This window comes from Grampus griseus (assembly GCF_964374135.1).
Source record: "Grampus griseus genome assembly, chromosome: 1".
Lineage (NCBI taxonomy): Eukaryota > Metazoa > Chordata > Mammalia > Artiodactyla > Delphinidae > Grampus > Grampus griseus.
In genome coordinates, this window is record NC_139017.1 from 47220272 (window position 1) to 47241730 (window position 21459).

General features: G+C 44.5%; 1 protein-coding gene across 1 annotated transcript in view; it reads right to left on the bottom strand.

The window, feature by feature from the left end:
- SRGAP2 (SLIT-ROBO Rho GTPase activating protein 2) overlaps window positions 1-21459 on the bottom strand; it is a 235465-nt gene that overhangs the window by 131840 nt on the left and 82166 nt on the right. The window contains exon 2 of the mRNA XM_082654624.1: window positions 12156-12348. Within this exon, the coding sequence (XP_082510750.1) occupies window positions 12156-12348 (193 nt within the window). The remainder of the gene's footprint in view (window positions 1-12155; window positions 12349-21459) is intronic.

Below are 21459 nucleotides of genomic sequence, written 5' to 3' on the forward strand. Positions count from 1 at the left end.
GCGGCATGGATTCTGTACAACTTCCTCCTTTTGCTAAATCCTCGAGATGCTGCCTGTAAATTCAAAGAATTTCAAGCATCAACAGAAACCCCCACCCCCACCCCCAGAACTTAGTTACGAACATCTGTTGTTTACAAGGGTTCAGGCTGAGAGCTGCCAGACTTGTTCTGCAACCTCTACTTTTAACACAGAGGCTGCCAGGGAGGGATGTCTGAATTCCACGCAAGGATGCCCTGTCCCAACTGCTTAAGCAGAAATCGGCAAACAACAGCTCAGCATCCTCCCGTTGAAGATAATCCTAGTTTGTTCGATTCATTTTCTAATCCTGATTCTTTAACTAGCTGTACCCAAAATATGTTAGGAAGCAGAGCTGTGCTCATCAATCTTCCCTGAATTAAAACCCGAGGGGCAATGATCCAATGATCGGTGGAGGTGTATAAGGGCAGGAGACTCTGGAAAGGATTTCAACTCTGAAAAACCCAAACCCTACTTTTTTCTTATTCTCCCTAAATCCTTCATTAACACTGAGCTCTTCCCACATGACTCTCTTTCTCTTCACAGCATGATACCTCAGTACAGCACAGACGTTAGATATTAAAGTCTTTACTTCAATTAACTTGGGACCAAATCTAATTGAGAACGTAACTGCTATCCTTTACCTCTCCCTGGCTGAGCCAAGCACGAGTGCCTCCCGAGCCCTCCACCTTCCCTCCCTTCCCGGTGACTACTGAAACCTGCTTTACACCGGGTCCTATTTTTAGATTCGTGTGCCCATGCGCACATGTGTGCTTATTATTCTCTCCCAGCCTGTCTGATTTTTCCCCATATCAATTATGAGCGTCCTTATGGCAGAGACTGTCTTTTCTTCTTATCTTGTAAACCCTCCCACTTAACACAGTCAGCTCCCAATAAAGATGACATGGCTTTTGCCTTTAAAAAAGAACTGGATCCAAGTCAATTCACTTAATTGGCTATGAATTTCTGAAAATTAAAGAACTTGCCGCACACTGCTTCCTGTGTCTACTGTGGAATTATTATGGACTTACAAGAGCCCAGAAAATGAATACTAAAAGTTCCCTGAGCCCAGCACTGTTGTTAAGGGACATGATCACCAGGGCTGTGCCCCTGGCAAGCTGAAAGCCCAAGGTGTGTCCTGGTGACATTCTGACGGCACAGCCAGCAAGACACAGGAATGCCCCAGCCTCCAACATCCTCCCGACTGAGCATAAAAGCATGTTTTGCTCCCGACCTGCCCTCTATCATTCCCTGCCCTAAAAGGATGATATGAAGCCATTTATGCAGAAGCTTGTAAGCCTCTGTGTGGCCTCATGAGACAGACAACCCTGTAAACCACAGTCTGTTATGCTCATGACTGAGATTTGTGCTGCCCTGGCCTGCTGGTCGTGACGGTGGCCGCTCAGGAGGCTGAACAGCGCTGGCGGTCTTTTATTCCCCTGGGGCGCGGTTGGGACCTGCGGGTCTCAACACTGCATCTTTAATAACCTGGCAATTAGTGCTAACTACTACCTCCGTGAGGACAAGGACATCCGAGGGTGATTGTAAGACAAATTTCCTCTTGACGATTATGAGCCTGGATCTAAAAATAACACGCCAGGGTTAATGACCTGGTTCAAGGTAGTTCATGACACCTTGTGAATAAGACACCGTATAGGACAAAACATACAACTGCTGAGTTTTTATAAGAACTGGACATACAATTATATAGAGTCACTGAATTGCGTATTTCCTCCCAATGTAGCCATATCATAAAAATCAAGAGGCAGGAAGAGTCTGTCATTCGGGAGGGCCCATGGGGGTCGCTGAAGTGAATGGAGACTGACATACTATTACCTAGGGCCAGGCTTAAGAACGCTTAACTGTGTGCAGGGAATAAATGGTGAATCTAATCTACTAGTGTTTTACCTGGTATAGCTATGTTTGGTCCCAACTCCTGAGGACAAGAAAAATTGTCACTGCTACTTACATTTACTCTAAGTCAAGCACTGTCTCAGGGCTTCACATATATTAAAATTTGTTTAATCAGCATAACAACTCCATGAGGTAGACACTATTATTATCCACAATTTACAGATGAGGAAACTGAGGCAACTAACAAGCTTCTTGTAAAATCACACAGCTAGTAAGTAGAAAATCCAAGATCAGAGCCCAGAAAATCTGGTTCCAGAGTCTGTGATCTTGACAATCACAGCTATATTCCTTCTGTGGTGATGATAATTAGATCGGCTACCATTTTTTGAGCATCTAGTAAGTTATAGGCACTCAGCTAGTGCTTTACATATATTATATCTAATCTTTAGAACAACTCTTCAAGGTAGGCATTACTCTCCACATTTCAAGGATGAGAAAACTGAAGCGAAAAGGGGTTAAGTGACTTGGTCAAGGTCACACAGCTGTAAGCGGAAGATCCAAATTTGTCTGGATTAAAGCTCTCAGCTTTTTCTGCTAAGCTGTAAAGCCTTCCAAAGAGCTTTCAAATGAATTCTTTCTCTGTTCAAAAGACAGGCCACCACTCTGTCTTGCTGATCCCCCAAAGTGCCTGTGTTGCTTCTATCCTCTTTTGTCCACATGAGAGGAGACCTCCCAACTCTTCCAAAAAGGACCCAACCACCACTGAAAGTTCTATATGGACTGGGCCAGTGAAAAACTCACCAACAGACCTTTTGTTAGGTTCTAAATAAAGTCAACTTGAGCCATGGCAAAAGGAAGCCAACCTTTGCTCAACACCAGATGCTAATTCTCGGCAAAACCTTCCCTGAAGGAACAAACAACTCCCAAATACGTCCAAAATGAATGAGTGACACACTGGTCCCAGGAAGTAAGGGGTTCTTCCTTCTGGCAGCTTCAGGCTTCCTCCTACTTCCCTCCTCAAAATCACCCCATATTCAAAGAGGAACTTTCTGGTCCTCCACTCTTTTCTGATTTGCAATCACAGCTATAACATTCTCCATGGCCAGCTGACTCTGTTTTTCAACCCAATGCTGTCCTGTGAGGCTGATGAACAACTGTGAACTCAACTCCAGAGGAGAAATCCATCAGCAATAGGTGATGTAACTGCAGAGACTGTGCACATTCAAACACTGGGCCCAAGGCCAAGAACATGGACACTACAAGAATTTCTCTTTAATTAACTGTGTACCTAACCTCCCACTGAAAGGAGTATTGCAGGTCGAACATCTACCAGATTCTTGGGATACCTGAGTGCCGCTCCCTCCCTCACATCCCTTCCAATAAGTTCCACACTCATAATCAGGCAAATAAGCAGATTTACTTTCCATGTGTATTTCCTTAATATACTGCTAATTTAATGTTAGTGAGAATAGAATAGTGTCTTATTCCTATCCCCAGTACCTAGATCAATGTCTGTATATAATTAGGTCCCCCAAATGTGTGCTGAATGAATACACAAATAAATATATCTCTTAAATCCCTTTTCACCCTTTGCAATCTGAGTACCACAGACAATACAAAGAATCGTCCTCTCTTTTAACTCCTAAAACCTTTACTGTTGGAAATCAAACATTTCCACAGCCTCAACCATTATCTCTCTATGAACTTGCCCCACTCTCTACCAACAACCCACACATTAGCTCTGAATATGGTCCAGATCTTTAGCCCTGAATACAGCTATTCATTTTCTGTCAATTACAGATACTTCAGCTTCAATATCCTTCTGATGTCTTAAACTTAACAACCAAACACCAAATTTCTCATATTCCAGACCTTCAAAAACAGCTCCTTCTCCTAACTTTGGTATTTCTATTAAAGGCACCATTAATTTACCAGTCACCCAAGTCCAAAAGAAACTTCACAGCCCTCTTTTTTTTGTGTTGCCAAGATTACTTGAAACCCAAATCCCATCAGTCGGGACTACCCTGGTGGCACAGTGGTTAAGAATCCGCCTGCCAATGCAGGGGACATGGGTTTGATCCCTGGTCCGGGAAGATCCCACATGCTACAGAGCAACTAAGCCTGTGCGCCACAACTACTGAGCCTACACTCTAGAGCCCACGAGCCACAACTACTGAGCCTGCGTGCCACAACTACTGAAGCCTGTGCGCCTAGAGCCCGTGCTCTGCAACAAGAAGCCCGCGCACCACAACAAAGAGTAGCCCCCACTCGCCACAATTAGAAAAAGCCCGTGTGCAGCAACGAAGACCCAACGCAGCCGAAAAAATAAATAAACAAATCCCATCAGTCAGTAATTCCTGTAGTCTTCCCGTACCAGCTGTTTTCCATCTGTCTCTAGACCGTAAGCTCCAGGAGTGCAGGGGGCAGTATCTGTCTGCCTGGCATGTGCGTGGCACATGGTAAGAGCACAATACATGCTTGCTAAATGGACTGAAGAATCGATTTCGATCCTTTCCATCCCTACCCTCCCACCCTAATTTAGATCCTTATTACTTACTGTGACAACTGGTTTCACTGTCTCAAGTTCCTTGTGAATTAGCAAACCATCACCATTAAGGATAAGGTTAATCTTCCTTAAGTAGAGTTCACAACCTCAGCTTGGACACTTGGTGTTCCTACCTTCAGTGGTTTCCAGTGTCCACAGCAGAGAGCCAAATCTTATTCAAGAGTCAGGGCTCGCCATGATATGGTCCTATCTACTTTTGTCCAGTTCCTCCATATACACTCATTACCCCAACCAAACCAGTCTACTCACTGTACCCCGAAAGTGCTTTGTACTTTCCTCCTGGCTGTAGCATCTTTCCCCTCCCTCTCTCTCCACGTGTCAAAATCCTAGCCATTTTCAAGGTCTGGTTCAAATCCCATTCCCCATCTTGAAAGTCTCCTGACCTACCAACTGTGCATCATGCCTTCTGTAGCACGCACCTGGTACCTACCCCATATTGCCCTACAATGAATATCTGTGTTATTATGTTCAGGCATAATTTGTCCCTGATTAGATTATAAAGTCATGTGGGAAAGAACCACTACTTCTACTTTGAATCTCTCTCCTCTAAGAGGCTAGACTAATACCTTAAAAATGTTCAACAAATATTTGTTGTTGAGGAGAAGGAAAAGCTGGAAGAAAGACAAGATGTTGGCAGTGGGTTATAAAGTACCATAAGGTCTTTGTAAGGAACACAGCAGGATAGCATTGCAGGAGTGTTCCTCTAAAACTCAACAGGAAAAGAAAAAAAAAACAAAAAACCATAACCCTACCTCAAAATAAAAGATAGAACTGAGCTATTAAAAGTAGGAGATCAAAACCAAATGAGCTATGATTGAAAGGTAATTTACAGCAAGTCTGTGCAAAAAAAAAAACACAAAAAAAACCCAGCCAACACATTATCAATTAGAGTCCTGCTGGGCAATATTAACACAGATTCCACTTAAAAGAGACAATCAAAGGCTTAGCAACAAACAGGAATACATTTAGACTCTTCAAGGAGCCAAAGAAAATGCAAGAACTTCTTCCCTAGGAAGACTTCCTACCCTCTCATAATATCTCTGCTCTTAATCAAACCAGGCAGATAGAATTTCAGACATTAATAGGGTCCTCCCACAATTCAAAGGGATGGAGGAAGCCATATAACCTATCTTAAACAAAGCAGAATAAGATAGATAGAAATAATCACTATACTTCTATCTATAGGGGGGAGAGAAGGAGGGGGAGTGGACTGCGGGGTCAGACTTTGCAATGGAGTCAGAGTTGTGTGAGATTTAGTGAAGGTGTCTGCACTGAGACCGTGTGGGAGAGGACAAAAGGTAAGCAGGAGAAAAGCAGAATAGGAAGCCAAGCCAAAGAGTGACAGGGTAATGGCTTCCAGGGTAAGAAGTTGTCCAAGAGAAGATGAAAACAGCACTTCAGCAACGTTGGTCCCTAAATGCGGTCACTTAAGACTATAAGTTAAAATACCCAACCTACCCCAGTATGAGGGGCTGAAATCTAGCCAGGTTGAGAAACTGGCCTGGAAAAGGGTGGGACAAGTCATGTAGACCAATTTCAGCCCTGGCTAACCTACCCCATCCCAAGTTGAATAGTTTCCATGTCCCTGAGATGTGTCTGTCCAGGGCTCCTGCTGGCAGCTGCTCTCCTGGCAGCACAGGGAGACAAATTCATGGCATTGCTGGGCCAACAGCTGCTATAGCTCTGGGGGAGGTGACGAGTGCCTGCTGAGATGCTCTGGGCAGAGAATAAACTATTCTAGGGACCAGCCCTGGAGTCAGCGAAATCGAGGCTACACTTCTCCGGCTGAATGAAAATACAATTGCCACTCCAGAAACCCAGAAAACCCAAAGCCCTTCCTCTGTCCCAGCTTCTTTGACTTTAATTGCTTCTTGCCCTCATGTTTGACCCATCCTTTCTAGTTCCCAGGGCACGACTTCAGTCTCGGCCCCCATTAACCTTAGGCTCACTGCCATCCCTTCCTAACAGGTTTCCTCCCTCCAGTCCCTCTGCTCCAGCTGATCTTATGCACTGTTGCCATAGTTACCTTTCCAAATCGCAGCCATCCATAATTATGCTCCAAAACTATCAGTGGGTCCCCCATGCTTACAGAATAAAGCCCAAACTCTTATCACCTGGCATTCACGGACCACTGTAATCTGGTGCCTACCAACTTTTCCAGACTTATCACTATCACGTTTATTACTCCTGTTCTTTAGTAAAACAGATGAGTTACCTACCAGTTTTGTTTTTCCCAGCTCTATGCCTTTATCAACACTGTTCTCTCTGCCTAAAATGCTTCCTTCCCCATCTTTTTACCCTCCTTCTACAACTTCTGCATCGTTTCAATTGAATTAAGCTTATAAAACCAATACCTTGCATTGGCACTTTTGTGTTTCCATTTCCCATCCACTGAACCTCATCTCCGTAAAGCCCACTCTTCTCTGTGCATTTATGGCACTTTACAAAGTGGATGAGCAGAATGGTCTTTCATACACCTGCCTGCTTGTATATCACATACAGTGTGGCAGAGGCTGCTAATTGTCCCCCACTATCTTTCCCCTCCATCTATATTAATAGAAACTCTACTTTCTGGTCATTAGAATAATAACTACATTTCCCAGCCTCCCTTGCAGCTCAGTAGAACCATGCCAGTCAGATGTGAGCTGAAGAGATGTATGTGCCGCTTCCAGACTGTACCTTTAAAGGGTAAGGATGTGCCTGCCCCTGGCCCTTTTGCTTTTCCTGCTGGCTGGAATGGGGACATGGTGGTCTGAGCCATCTTGGGTCATACAGAACAAGCGCAACACTCTAGGGATGAAATAAGGACCCTGACACAGCCCTGGATGGCTAACGCCCAGACGATTACACAAGAGAAAAATCAACCTCCATCTCATGTAAGATACTATTATTTGGGTCTATTAAAGACCCAAATATTTGGGTCTGCCAAACCTAAAACAGACATGCCTAAAAAGCCTTTCCTAGGCCAAAAATGTCAATTTTCAGTTGCTAACAAATGTTTCAAGCGTGGTGGTGTTGTCTGCCAAGGGCCAGCTCCGTTTCAGCATCGTGGTTGTCTCTGTACAGTAACACTTGTACATGCAAAAATCAGAATACTTGGTTCCGTTTTACAGCACAGAGATGAGTGGAAAGTGGAAAAATGCAAGTGCTGCTGCTAGTGTTACATTGAGAAGTAGAGTCTCATCCCTGGATGAACAAGACAAGGTTAGAAATCATCAGTCACCATAATTCCTCAAATGCTCCCTGGACTTATGCAAGCAGACCATGGGTTTAATTGTGGCAAAAAGAAGAAAATGAAAGACAAATGCTCAAAGTTCAACAGGTGAGGTGTAATTCAGAATTTCACATATATACTTATAGTAATAGAACCCACCTACTCCATGTAAAACTCCTGTACTTTGTAAGGAATAAATTATGTACGAAAGTAGGATGTTGCCTGGACTCCCTTACTGAGTTTCTCACCATCTTGCCTGTGTTACATGCACTTGTATGTATGTCTCATTGCCTCTTCTATTAGGCTGTACCACATGAATTTGTCACTATGTGACATTTTGTGTCTTCCAAAAATCAGCAATTTCATGTCGCACTCTAACAGATTGAAAACTCTTGGGTTTGGGACTCATTTTAGTTATCTTTGCCTCTCGCAATGCCTTATAATGGGAGAATATCAATAAGAAATTGCGGGATTAACTTTTACAGATCTTCTACTTGAAAGCCTGCTAGTTCCATAAGACAACGCTATCCTACATACCTTCCATCCTTTTAAGTGCTTAAAAAAAATCACCTCTCCCTCCTTTGTTCCCCTCTGCCTTCCCTCCCCCATCCTCCCCTGGTAACTTTTACTTCTGGTAATTAACATTTACTACTCCCTAAAATTGGGTGTGCCCAAGCCTTGGGTCCCGGGTTTAGCTCTCTGTCCTTCTCTTTCTCTTCCCTGAGTTCATATAGTTTCATATCTTCCATAGTCACGTTTTTTTTTTTTTTGCGGTACGCAGGCCTCTCACTGCTGTAGCCTCTCCCGTTGCGGAGCACAGGCTCCGGACGCACAGGCTCAGAGGCCATGGCTCACGGGCCCAGCCGCTCCGTGGCATGTGGGATCTTCCCAGACCGGGGCACAAACCCGTGTCCCCTGCATCTGCAGGCGGACTCTCAACCACTGCGCCACCAGGGAAGCCCCCATAGTCACTTTTTACCTCACCTCTTACCTCAATAGTACAACATCTCCACTGGACAGCCCTCCCACTGCCCCAAACCCAACATGCCCAGAGCAGGCTCACCATTCAAACCAGGTCTTCCCTCAACAGCCCCACTTCTATCATAGATGCCCCAGTTCTTCCAGGACACCAGGCTAGAGACACTGGGTCACCTCTGACCATTACAGTTCTTTACCCAATCAGTTACCCAGTCCTCTTCAGTTTCTTGAATACTTATTGAATATATGCCTTCCTCTCTATTCTTTTTTGCTCTCACATCGTACATGGATTATCCCCCCAAAACCTCTAGCTTGGCCTTCTCTGGCATAAAAATTCATTCTTCTACCATCTTTCCTCATGTCTCCTTCCCCACACAAGAACCCAGAGGGCTCTCTACCATGCTGCCACATCAAATTTGAACACCCTGCTTGTCTGTCAAAGAACTGTTATTTGGTGTCTACTTATCTAAACCCTATTTTCCACTGCTTTGGGAAATACCTGTGTTCTCATAATATTTTGCTCATACCTCTGTTAAAGTCCTTTTTACATTATATTGTTTACACGTCTCTTTTCCCTGTTAGCCAAGATTCCAGAGCTTATCTCAGTCTCTGAAGAAATCAGCCCAGAACACAGTACCCAGTAGGCATTTAAAAGGGGTCTGTTGAATAAGTATCAATAGATTGCTGCTCAGGATAAGATCCGACAAGAAACTATTAAAGTAACCTAGCCATAAAGTGACAGCAAAGGAGTGGCAAAGGCTCCTCTATGAGTGCTTGTAGCCCTTTGTTCTTTTGTTCCGCAACACTTACCTCAACTCATCTAACTATGTGATGTGTTCAGTGCCTGTTTCCTCATTCTGTTATAAGTGCCATGTGGAAGATGGTGCTTGTTCATTGTTATATCCCGGGGTACAATGTCTGGTCTGAAGGAGTTCAAGGAATGCACAATGGACATTTGTTGAATGAATGCATACGAACCTCCTGTAATAAAGCTGGATCCCTCACTAGCCCCTTTACCCCTTGCCACCAAACACTCCTGCTTCCTCTCTCTTGCACATGCTATTCTCTCCTACACAAATCTACCTTTAAGGACTAACCTAAATCCCACTTGCTTCATGAAAATGCTCCTGACTACTCCACATCCTTTATTTGTCTCTGATGATTTATCACTGACCTCTTATCACATCTATATTCTACATAAAACCAATGATCTCTTAATGAGACCATTATTGCTTTATCCTCTAATTGCTTCCTATATTAAAAATCTTTTCTCCCCAACCAGATATGGCTCCCTATGGATACACACAATAAACCTGTCTTGTATCTTCCAATACCTGTACAACACAGAGCACATAGCTGGCTCTCAAGAAATACTCACTTGTCGTCTGGGAAAAATGAAGTCAGGTACCAACTTTATCAGAAGGGAAATCAATTCTCCCAGTCTTGGAGAAAACACCCTATTTCTTGTATGTGATCTTAGAGCAGTTCAGCACATCTGTACCTTAATTTGTAGTAAATGTGTCCTTCAGCTGAGAATATAATATAGTACTAAAAATCAAATGCTATTTTAAATTTAGGAGGAGTTTATCAAGAGAATAAATCCAACTTTGAATCATTTTTCTAAAGCAAACAATTCCCCCACTGATCTTCATTTATCATATACTAAAATAACATTTTAGTCTCTCAGGATTGCTTATCATAAAGAGAACAGGACTTGCAAAAGATAAGGGACTCAGAGGACAAAACATCTGGAGGAAATTCTCTTTCTGGCTTCTATTGAAAGTGTCGTATGTTCTCCTTACTTATTCATTGCTCAGAGCTGGCTTGTAAAGGATAAATTGTGTCCCAAATTATTAGGGCGATAAACAAAAATAGAAAACAGGGAAATAAGATACACTTGGCATTAATTCTTAAATTCACTCATTCATTTACTCATCCAATAATATTTAGTGAGCATCTATTATATATTACACTAGGCACTGTGGGAGACTGAACAATGAATCAGAAAAGCTTAGACAGTCCACTGAGGGAAGATAATATAAGGCAGATAGTTCTGAATGTCCTAATAAAAGAACAAAAAAAAAGAACTGCTGTAAGAATTTAGAAGAGGGAGAACATTCTTCCTCCTGGGAGAATCTGGAAAGTTTCTTAAAACAGGTTGCATCTGCATTCAGTCTTAAAACATGGGTATGGCTTCAACTTGCAGAGACGTGAAGAATGGGCACAAAAGTTCATATAACAGGATAAGCAAAGGCCCAGTGGAGTTAGTGTTCTGTTTGGCTGCAGTATAGCAGAACAGAAACAGGAAATAAGGTTGGAAAGCTGGTCAGGCCAGATGTAGAGGGGCTTGAAGACCAAGCCAAGGAGTGTACACCTTTGTGAACAGAGCAACACTTCTCAACAGCAACCTGGGGATCTTGTTACAGCAGACTGGGAGTGGGACCTGAGATTCTGCATCTCCAAAACCCCGGCGGTGCTGATCTTGGGAGACCACATCTTCAGTATCAAGAACACAGACATCGGGGGGCCATTGCACAGAGAGACTGCCTGATCCCCAGGGTGTTCCAGGAAGACTAAATCTGATAATAATGGATCAGGCAGATTGGAATGGGGAGAAGCTGAAGACTGTTGTCTGCAATGCTGGTCGTTCGTTAGAATCATCTGGGAAGCTTCTACACCACACTGTTACCCAGGCCTTACTCCCGGAGATTCTGGTTTAATTGATCTGGAGTGGGGCCCAGATTTCAGTATTTTTAAATAGTTCTCCAGGGAATTCTAATGTGTGGCCAGGATTGAGAACCTCTGCTAAAGATGATACAGTAAGTATTGCACTCACTCAGGCAAAGATGATGATGATCTAAACTAGTGCAATGGCAGTGAGAACAAAGTGAAGGGGCCAGTTGTATAAAATACTGTAAATGTAGAAGGAATAGGCTTTAGCAACTGTCTGCACAACGACTTAGATTTATGGCTAAAACATTCATTTCTTCCAGTTAAAGACAGTTTGGTGAAATGGTTAAGAACACGGACTCTGGAGCCAGATTGCCTGGGTTTGGATTTCAGCTCTGCTATTCTGCTATTTATTTATTAGGGGCGTGTGTGTGTGTGAGAGAAAGAGAGAGAGAGAGACCTTAGGCAAGTTCCTTAATCACTTTATGACTCAGTTTCCTCATCTGTATGTTGGGGATATAACAATAACTAATATATGGAGCTGTGAAGATTAAGTGAATTAACAAATATGTAAAAGCCCTTAGAACCATGCTTGGCATATAGGAAGAGCTTTAAAGGCGTTTGCTGTTATTATAAGCGTGGTTCATCATCTATTCTGATCTCTCCAAGATATCGAACTGAATGTAAGACTGATCTGGAAAAGGAGAAGTCCTTGAGGGCTCTCAACCCTCAGCCAATTTGAAATCACTAGGTCACCTGCTTCATAAATACAATTCGATGGAGGTGGCACACCCTGCCTCCCTCCATCCCGGACCCCATTCTCAAGGTGTCTAAAAGTAACAGCCACAGCATCCCTACTTGAACTGCTGGTCCTTGGTGCTTCGCGTCTTGGCCAGGAAGCGCTCTGCCAGCTTCTCCAGGTTGCGGGAGTAGTCCATCTCGATCTCAGCCTTCTTCCGGAAGAAGTCCTGGAGGTCCTGCAACAGCTGCACCCGGAGCTCACACTGCTGGTCCAGGCATTTCATCTGCTCTGTGAGCTGAGCACGGATCTCTGCAATGAAAGCGAGGCGAGGCAGTCAGACAGAGATCCCTGGAAAAAACCATAACACCAACATTTACCCCTTCCATTTAGTTGTTCCCTGTGCTATGGGGAACTTAAAGGCTTTAATTTTTAAAATGTGATACGAGGCACCACCAAAACTCACCAACTCTTTTCAGACCCTTAAAGAACACTGAAACCAGGGATCTGCTAAATCATTTAAAAGAAACTGCTTATCAGACATAATAATACTCAGAGCTACCCCTTAATGAGCAATTTATTGTGCTTCCAGCAGTGTCAGAATGTAGGCTCCCTTCTGGCAGGGAGCCAAATGAATTATCTCCCAACCATCCTATTAGGTTAGTACTACTTTCATCCCTATTTTAAAGATGAGAAAACTGATTCTTAAAAAGAAGTCAAGCTATTAGGTGGTGGAGCCGGGATTCAAACCCAAACAGCTTCACTTCAGAGTCCAAAGTCCTACTTTTTATACTTTCTCCCATTATTTCAAACTGTTTTTCCACATCTTCATGAAGTAGGGGGAGAGGTCAGGATATTTTAGTGGAGATAGAAAGGGCTCTGCCCAAGGGCAAATAGTGGCAGTCAAGAATGAAACAAGCACCCAGACCGCTAGGCATGCAAACCATTAACTGTCAATCGGATTCCATAGTTTCCAATACCACTGAATGTAATCAATCTTCGAGAAGCTGATATTTTCACCAACAAATATCACTCATATCTCTGATGCTTCATCCTCACGGATGCTCAGAGCCTCTGCTGTGTCAAAGCTAGAAATATTTCTGGTTAAGCTCTCGCTTGGCAGCTTTCTGGCTGGCCAGAATGCTCGTACAGGGTTAGCAAACACCCTCTCTGGAACTAGCAGCAATGGCAGCTCCAGATACAACCAGATCTGCCTCAGATGCAATACTGCATTCGTTACTGACAAGAGACCTGGCACCCTCAGGAAGCAGCTTGCCAAAGCCAGACTGCAAGGCCTGCAGTGTGTATCCTGCTGAAGTTATGTCCCAATCCCCATCAGAGTCACAGTGGAGTCACTTCTTTCATCCCTTTCTTCCCCACACCCCCACAAGCCTGCTCAGCTCCAATAGCTTAGGATGTGACAGTAACTCCAATCCCAGGGAAAAAGAGCACCTGTATTATTACGCCTTTCCTCTGCATGCTCTAAATTCATTCCCCAACAGCAGAGTTGTAACAGTGCTTTCAGTCTATGCTCTGTAATGCATAGGGTGGGGGTGTGGAATCTAGAGTTTTCATCTGAGCTGCAGATAAATCAGAGGCAAATCCAGGAACGAAGCTATGATGTTGAAAATTCTGCCAACCACTCCTTTTATGAAGCAATGAGGGATGGGCAAATGGTACATTTGGCTTCGCCTTGGAGTAGCTTCGGGCCCATCATCCATCCCCATCTTCATTTTTGTTTGTTTTTACAGATATCGGGATGTACCACAAGTATCTGGTCCTTTATGGGTGATCTCAGGTGATCTGTGAGTGTAGTTCTCACCCTCTTCGGCTCCCTGCCTCCTCCCGTGCCAACCACCAATGCCAACCAGGCCTGCAGTAACCTCACCTGAACTGAAACTGAGCACCGGAGGATTGTTTCAAGCAGACAGAAGGCTGCGCAGAAAAGCCGCCTACCTCATCAAAGCTCTCTTGTTCTGTGTTTTTTTGGAGTCTGATTACAGGGGTGTTGGGGGCGGAAGATCTGTAGAGGGCATGCCAGGCATCTGGTTCCTGCCAGGGATTTCTGGGCCTCTTAAAGGCAACAGCCCTTGCTGAGACTATTCCTCGAGGCATCTGTCCTCTTTCTATCTTTGATAGATAGAAGTAGTAGCTGGTAGTAGTAGCCACTGGGTAGGCAGACTGTGGGTGGAGAGGACATTCACAATGCTCATTGATATTACTTACAACTTGTCCATTAAATAAGAATCAGGGGGCTTCCCTGGTGGCACAGTGGTTGAGAGTCCGCCTGCTAATGAAGCGGACACGGGTTCATGCCCCGGTCCGGGAAGATCCCACATGCCGCGGAGCGGCTGGGCCCGTGAGCCATGGCCGCTGAGCCTGCGCATCCGGAGCCTGTGCTCCGCAACGGGAGAGGCCACAGCACTGAGAGGCCCGCGTACCACAAAATAAAATAAAATAAATAAGAATCAGGGCATCTTAGGGTGAAAAGGCTTTCCAGGTACCCAGTCAGTAACAGATGTGCAAGAGGATATGGATAGCAAGGGGATGTCAGCCCTCTCTGAGTCACTTGTAATTCATTTAAGACTTTGCCTCAATAAACTCTCTAACTAGTGGAGCAGAAAGGGAGCACAGGAGGATGGATGATGCCCACCTTCGCCATAAAAAGAGGAGGCTAAGCAAATTCCCACAATACCCATAAGTTTCCAGAGGTAGACCGCTCCAGGGTTGTCCTGTCTGAGGAACAAGCACTTCATAGGAGGCCTTTAAGATACGTGAATTAATCTAAGAAGTCCCAACGTGCATCCAGCCAGCATGGAATTCCACCCTGACCTCCTTAGGTGTCTCAACAAATGGGCAGCATTACCCAAAGTGCACCCCAACCTCAGGCATCCCCTCCGGGCCCCTGAAGGAAAGGGAGCACGTGCTTACTGAACACCTTTATACACATCACCTCATTTAACCTTTATTACTAGGCCATAATTGGTATCCCCAATTGTCCTGATTGCACAGATGAGAAAACTGAAGTATGACAAGTAATTTACCAAAGGCTCATACAATTAGGTGCAAGTGGGGTTGAAGCCAAATGAAGGTTTGCCTTGATTTGTCAAAGAGGTTGTCAGTGGGGCAGGGAAACAAGAGAAACGAACAAGAGTCTGGGGTCTCTGAGGTATTTCTGGGGGAATCACAGTTTCTCTCGCTCTAAACCCTGGAATGTCCCCTTCCCCACCTTCCAGATGAGGTGGTGACTCAGGCCCCCAGAGTCAAGTTTGAAGTAGCCCGGTGACTCACTAACTAGCCCATGTTTCGACTAGTCCACAACTGGGCTGGATCCCTTCCTGCTTTCTAGATCTCCTCTACAGGGCAGCTTTGAAGGAAGTGAGAATGCGATATCCCCACCCCAATCCAGGAAAAGGAGAGTCTCTGCTAAGAGATACCACCTGCCACTGTGGTTAATTAGTGATGCGACTCCACTGAGCATCTCCCCTCCCCCACCCCTCCCCATGGAAGGAGATGCCGCCCTGGCTCCCACCCTCAGAGCCTCTGCACAGGCACTTAAGGGAGACTCCAACTACCCCCATCTCCAGGCCTGCAGCTCCAAGACAGAATGGCTGCTCTGTCCAGGGCAAAATGTGCTCTGTCCAGGCTTTTGCTGCTGCTGCTTTTGCTGCAAAGACAAACAATGGTCCCCAAGAAGGCAGCTGTGCCAGCCCCAGTCCTCTGTCCATGCATATGAGGGGCAGGAAACAATAGGCCACTGAACGCCAGCACGCCTGGGCCATGTGCCCAGGCTGGAGGCCCCTCTGTACCCTGGCCGACCAATAAACTACAAGGGCAGAAAGAAGAAAGGGGCAATTTATAAAAACATGGAGGAATTCCTCACAGTTCCATCCACACAGTTCCATCGTGTGCTTAGGCCAGAATGCACGTGCACACGTGTATACACGCAAAGACACACAATCATACCACCCACAGTGCTTCACCACATCAACCCAAGAAGCCTTTGCAAATTCAGTTTATAGTTGGATGAGAGTTCCTGGGAGCTGGGGATGATGGGATCTTTGTAGGTTCTGTCCCTAGAACTACACTGAAGGAGTCAAGTTCTCACGTTCTACATGCAGCTATATCTCAGGGCTATAAAAGTATTTCATGGCCATCCAGAAAGCCAAAGTACAAAGGTCACAATGAACGACCTGGAGTGATGATACATGCCAAAAATGACCTCCCCTGGGCACCTCACACAGCCCATTTATTCAGCAAATCTTCACTGTGCCCCTACTGTATAACAGACCCTGTGCTAGGTGATGGCAACAGAGGACAAAACAGCCCCAAGCCCTGCCCTAATGAAGCATGGCTTGACAAGAAGAGGAAGGAAAAGAAAGCAAAGACAGTCTTATTACTTTTGCTTCAAATATTCTTTATTATAGATAGCCATGGTATTAAGCCCCCACCTAAAGACCAAAGATTTAAAAATCATCAGTAGCAGGCAAAAGATATTAGGCAACAAGCCTAAGAACATTTCAATGTCCTCTGACTCTTTTTCTATTATGTTTTATAAAAATGACACTTGAATACAAATTGCAGCTTCCCTTGCAAAAGGGGCCAAAGTTCTAGAACAAGTTTCTTGAAAATCAGAGTTAACCTTTGGTTAGCATTTCATTCAAAGATTCAAGTCAAAATGTAACTCCACTGTTCTGGAACTAGACCATGACGATGGTTGCACAATCTTGTGAATATACAAAAACAAAAAACCCACTGAATTGTACACTTCAAAGGGGTAAATTTTATGGTATGTGAATTATATCTCATTACAAAAATTGAACCCCACCAAAACAGCATGTCCTGCTGAGTGCCATCCTGCCAACTAAGGGGAAAATGGTCCAGCAAACAGGCACCAAAAGGAGGAAGGAATTCTTGGTTTCCATTTCTCCACTTGTATGGGCTGAATTTCAGTTCTGCATTGAATTTTTTTTTTTTTTTTTTTTTTTTGCAGTACGTGGGCCTCTCATTGTTGTGGCCTCTCCCGTTGCAGAGCACAGGCTCCAGACGCGCAGGCCCAGTGGCCATGGGTCACGAGCCTAGCCGCTCCGCGGCATGTGGGATCTTCCCGGACCCGGGCACGAACCCATGTCCCCTACATCGGCAGGTGGACTCTCAACCACTGCGCCACCAGGGAAGCCCTGCATTGAATATTCTTAAAGCAAATCTTAGAAGCTGTCCCTCAGGACAGGAAGCTTGTCCAGGACATTGAACTCCACTGGCAGATCACCATTCCATCATTTCTGAAGGGTGTCAGATCAAAACCTGGCAAGGAATGTTTTAATGTATGAGTTCAAATGCAGGCTCAGCACACACATCCAGAAGAGCTCCCCCCAGGATATGCTGACTCCTTGTCCATGCTTGGCTATAGCTGAGATCCTAACTACACCTGTCCTGGGAGTTAGAAGGAGGCTCATCTCCTTTTTAGAAAGAAGCTGAAGGGTCACAAAACGGATGAAATTCAAAGAAAAACTAGACCTAACAGGATACTGATCATTTAACAAAAACAGGGCCTGCCACAGCGACAACATGGAGACTCTAAAATTATATAACACCTGCCAATGCAGGTGACACAGTCCTCTAGAAACTGTCCTCACTTCAGAGAACACCCAGGAAATTCATCAGTCAGCAGAGTGCTGGGGGATTCTGCTCAGCTCACTGCTTCCAATCCAAAGATATTAACCCCTTTCTTTCCCTCTTTCAAAATTCACCTCCTTTTTTAGGAATTCTGTCTGATTAAGTCATATGGAACCCCCTCCTATGAATCCCTTACCTCTGAGGAGAAAATGGGGGCTGGGGGGAGGCCGGGAGAAAGATGTAATCTTTCAGGAGATCAACACAGGCACGTCCTTCCCTCCTCCTTCACGTGCTGGCACCTAGGGGACAAGAGCTGCCACTCCCACAGGTTGTGCTCAGAGCCCGTTGAGCATGAGGTCAGCCTGGGTTCCCCACTGGGAACCAGGCCTGATGCCGGTCTTTTTCCACAAAATCTGCCTCTCCTGCTTTTAGCCTTTCACAAACACATGATGTCACCTCAGCCATCTCAGGAATATGAATTCCTAGTACCTTTCCAGCAAGTGTTATATAAGAAGACAATTGAGGCTTTCACCAGGCTCTATCCTCCATATCTCTTACCAAGACCTCTTATCACAACGGTCATCGGCTCCTCTCAGAACTATTCCCTGGGAAACAGAATGCTGGAATAACTTGCCAAGTCTGACTCTTTACCTGCAGGTTTGCCTTTCTACAAACTCAGTAATGGGAAGGCCTTTACATTTTTTCTTGGACAACCGAACCAGAGCCCAGAGAAGGGGAAGGAATTTCTGGAGATCACACACAGCTATTAAGCTTCAGATCTAGGCCTGGGACCCGGGTCACTGGGTTCCTAAGCCAAAGTTCTTTCTTACTTACTCTTGTCACAAATATTTATTTGAGCACCTTCCAGGTGCTCTCAGAGTACAAAGACAAAGTCCTCTGTCAATGTTAGCAGAGCAGTCAGGAAGAGACAAGTAAAAAACCTACAACAAACACAGTGAAACAATAATATAAATAAATGAGGTATGCACACAGTGTCGTGACAGCAGAGAGAAGGAAGACACGTATCACCCTCAATCAACTTCCTATACCACATCTTTCAGTGACTGACATTATTACTTATCTCAGTAGTCAGTATGCCAATAAAAGCCATCAAGCTACTCTTAGCAAACTAGAAAACAGCAAATATTCTCCCTCAAAGAGTGTGATCGGTGGCCTTTTTCCTCGTTACTTTACCCTATTGAATATAGCATAGAAACAAACATGAGTTAATCCAAACAATCAATCAACAAATAGCTACTAAGCTTCCAGAATATGTGGATGTGACATACTTATTGTTTTCCCTTCCTTGCATCCATATCCTCCCCGACTCTTAGTGCTTTTGACAAAGCTGATTCCACCTCCGGCCTCTCCAAAGATGGTAGATGTTACCTCCAGGCCCTGTTTAGGAGCTACAAGACCTGGGGACAATGTCAGTCTGAGACAGTGCTACCATCTTGCCACCACGAGTGGAATGGAGCCAACCTAGAGGAAGCAGAGCTGAGGTATGGGAAAAGGAAACTTGAGCCCCTGGATCAATCATGGCCAGATGCCAGCCCTATCCCTGCCCCTTTCCAGCATACAAGCCAACTCATTCCGTTTTTGCTTAAAATAATTTGCATTGGGGTTTTGGTCTCTTGCAAACAAAGGATTCCTAGTGGACTAAGTAGGGAATTCTCAAGTATTCAGAAGCATAAAGGTCCCTGTCCTCAAGGAACTTACAATCTAATTGTGAAAACATGATTAAAATATATAATACATTTTCAAAAAATACATAATTATTTACCTATTACATAATTATGCAAGATACATAATTAAATATATAAATCTTTATTATAGTATACTGCAAGAATGAAACTGAGAAGAAATATTACAAGTAAAAGTCTTAAGGACTCAAAGCAGTGGGGACTAACATTGCTAAAATAAGGCTTCTTGAGAAAGACTAAACTTGAGAGGGACAAATTGTTTGTTTGGCTCACAACATACTCCTAGACCCAAAACAATACCTGGCATATAGTAGGGCTTGAAATTTGTGGAAGGAAGGAGAGGATAAAGAGAGAAAATGGGAGGAAAGAGACGCCTGAACTAGTATTCTGAGGATGGGTAAAATTTCAATAAATGGAAGGGTGAGGGGACAATCTTCCAGAAGAAGGGAAAACATAAGCGGAGAGATGGGAATGTTTGAGCGAGGGCTTTTTATGAGATAGTGAAGAGGCTGGCCTCACCAGAACAAAAGGCAACGTAAGGGTAGGTCAGAGATAAGGGTGCACAGAGAGGAGCAGCTCCAAAGGCTAACAGGGTAGTTTGGATTTCAAGAGGCCAGAAATGGAGCTGGTGAAGTTTGTGTCATGATGGGAACAGAGCTGAAGGAAGATCAGAGTGGAGGAGGTCTGCTGGATGGGTTCCTAGGCCTTCTAAATTAAGAGATGGAGTGAGCGTTAATGAGCAATCCAGGCTGAAGTAGTACAGAGGTCAAAAAGAATAGGAGGATTCCATGAGTGGAAAATCCCCACACATACTAACACTAATCACTAGTAATAATACATACTTTAGAGCCACTGATCCTAAAGCTAGTGAGTCCAAGCTATCCCCTCCTATACAGTGGTGAGCAAACTGGACATGTAAGAGAGATCGCTGGGTTCAAAGGTAAGACAGTTACCTTGGTGGGAGGAAGGAGGGGTGGTGGCAACTGGAGTGCTAGCCTCTCCGGCTTTCCTTTTACTATAGTTTTTTGTGTCGAACTTTAAGTTTGGCCATCTTCAAAACTGTCTGCCCTGTGCAGTAGCTTTCCCCAAAGTTATGAAAGAAAGAACCTTTCCTCCCCTCACATTAACTCCACACTACCTAAGAACAATGCAGGCAGCTTTGGAGACAAAGAGAAACCAGCCAGGGGGAAGGAGAAGGAGAAAAATGGCCTTAAGAGTTTCCGAAGGACGTCCATTTATTAACTGTTGAGTCCCCAAGTGAAGACACAGAAAGCAGCCTCATAAAGCCCATGAGACGGGAGGGTGTGAAGGGGAATATCTCAATGAACTTTAATCATCAGGACTGCTCTTGGCAGGCCGCCTTGGTTCTTTTAAGTGACTCAATAGAAAGTCAAAGACAAAAGGCTCCCAAATGAACAAGCTGCCACATCAAATGCCAAAGTAGTAATTTTACCTCCTAGGCCTTGCCTGAGATGTTTAAGAAACAGAATTCCTGAGGTCCAAAGTCTAGAATTAACTTGTACTACAAACTAAAGATCTGGAATGAGATGACCAACGGCTCCTCTGGGAAATGTTACCTAGTCTGATGCCCCTGATTGATTGCTAGAGACACAGTAGAAGTGAATTCCCAAGGACCATGATAGCCAACCAACAAATCTAGCATATATTCATCTCATACCATCTCTGTGCAAAGATCTGAGTGACAAATCATTGGAACACACAAGAAAATATAAGACATTGTCTTGCTTTCAAGGAGCTTATAATCCAATTGGGAAAAAAAAGGAGACTAAATGCAAAAGCATTCAACTGTATAGAATTGTGTGTGCTAAGTGCCAAAATAATGGTCCCAGATTACGTTCAGAGAGGAGATCAGTATAAACCAGGATCAGCCTGAGTTAGTCTTCAGGCCTGAAACTGGGGAGGATTTAAAGAGGTGTAAGGGTTATAGAGGAAGGAGCGCTGTGATTACTAGGGCAAAGGTGAGGAGGCAGAAATGGGCAGATCAAGCCCAGGAGCCTGTGTGAGTACAGCACAGTGATTTGAAGGTTTATTCAGAAGAGCATGGAGAGAAAGAGGGGGGTGGAAAAGCAAGAAAGAGTGCACA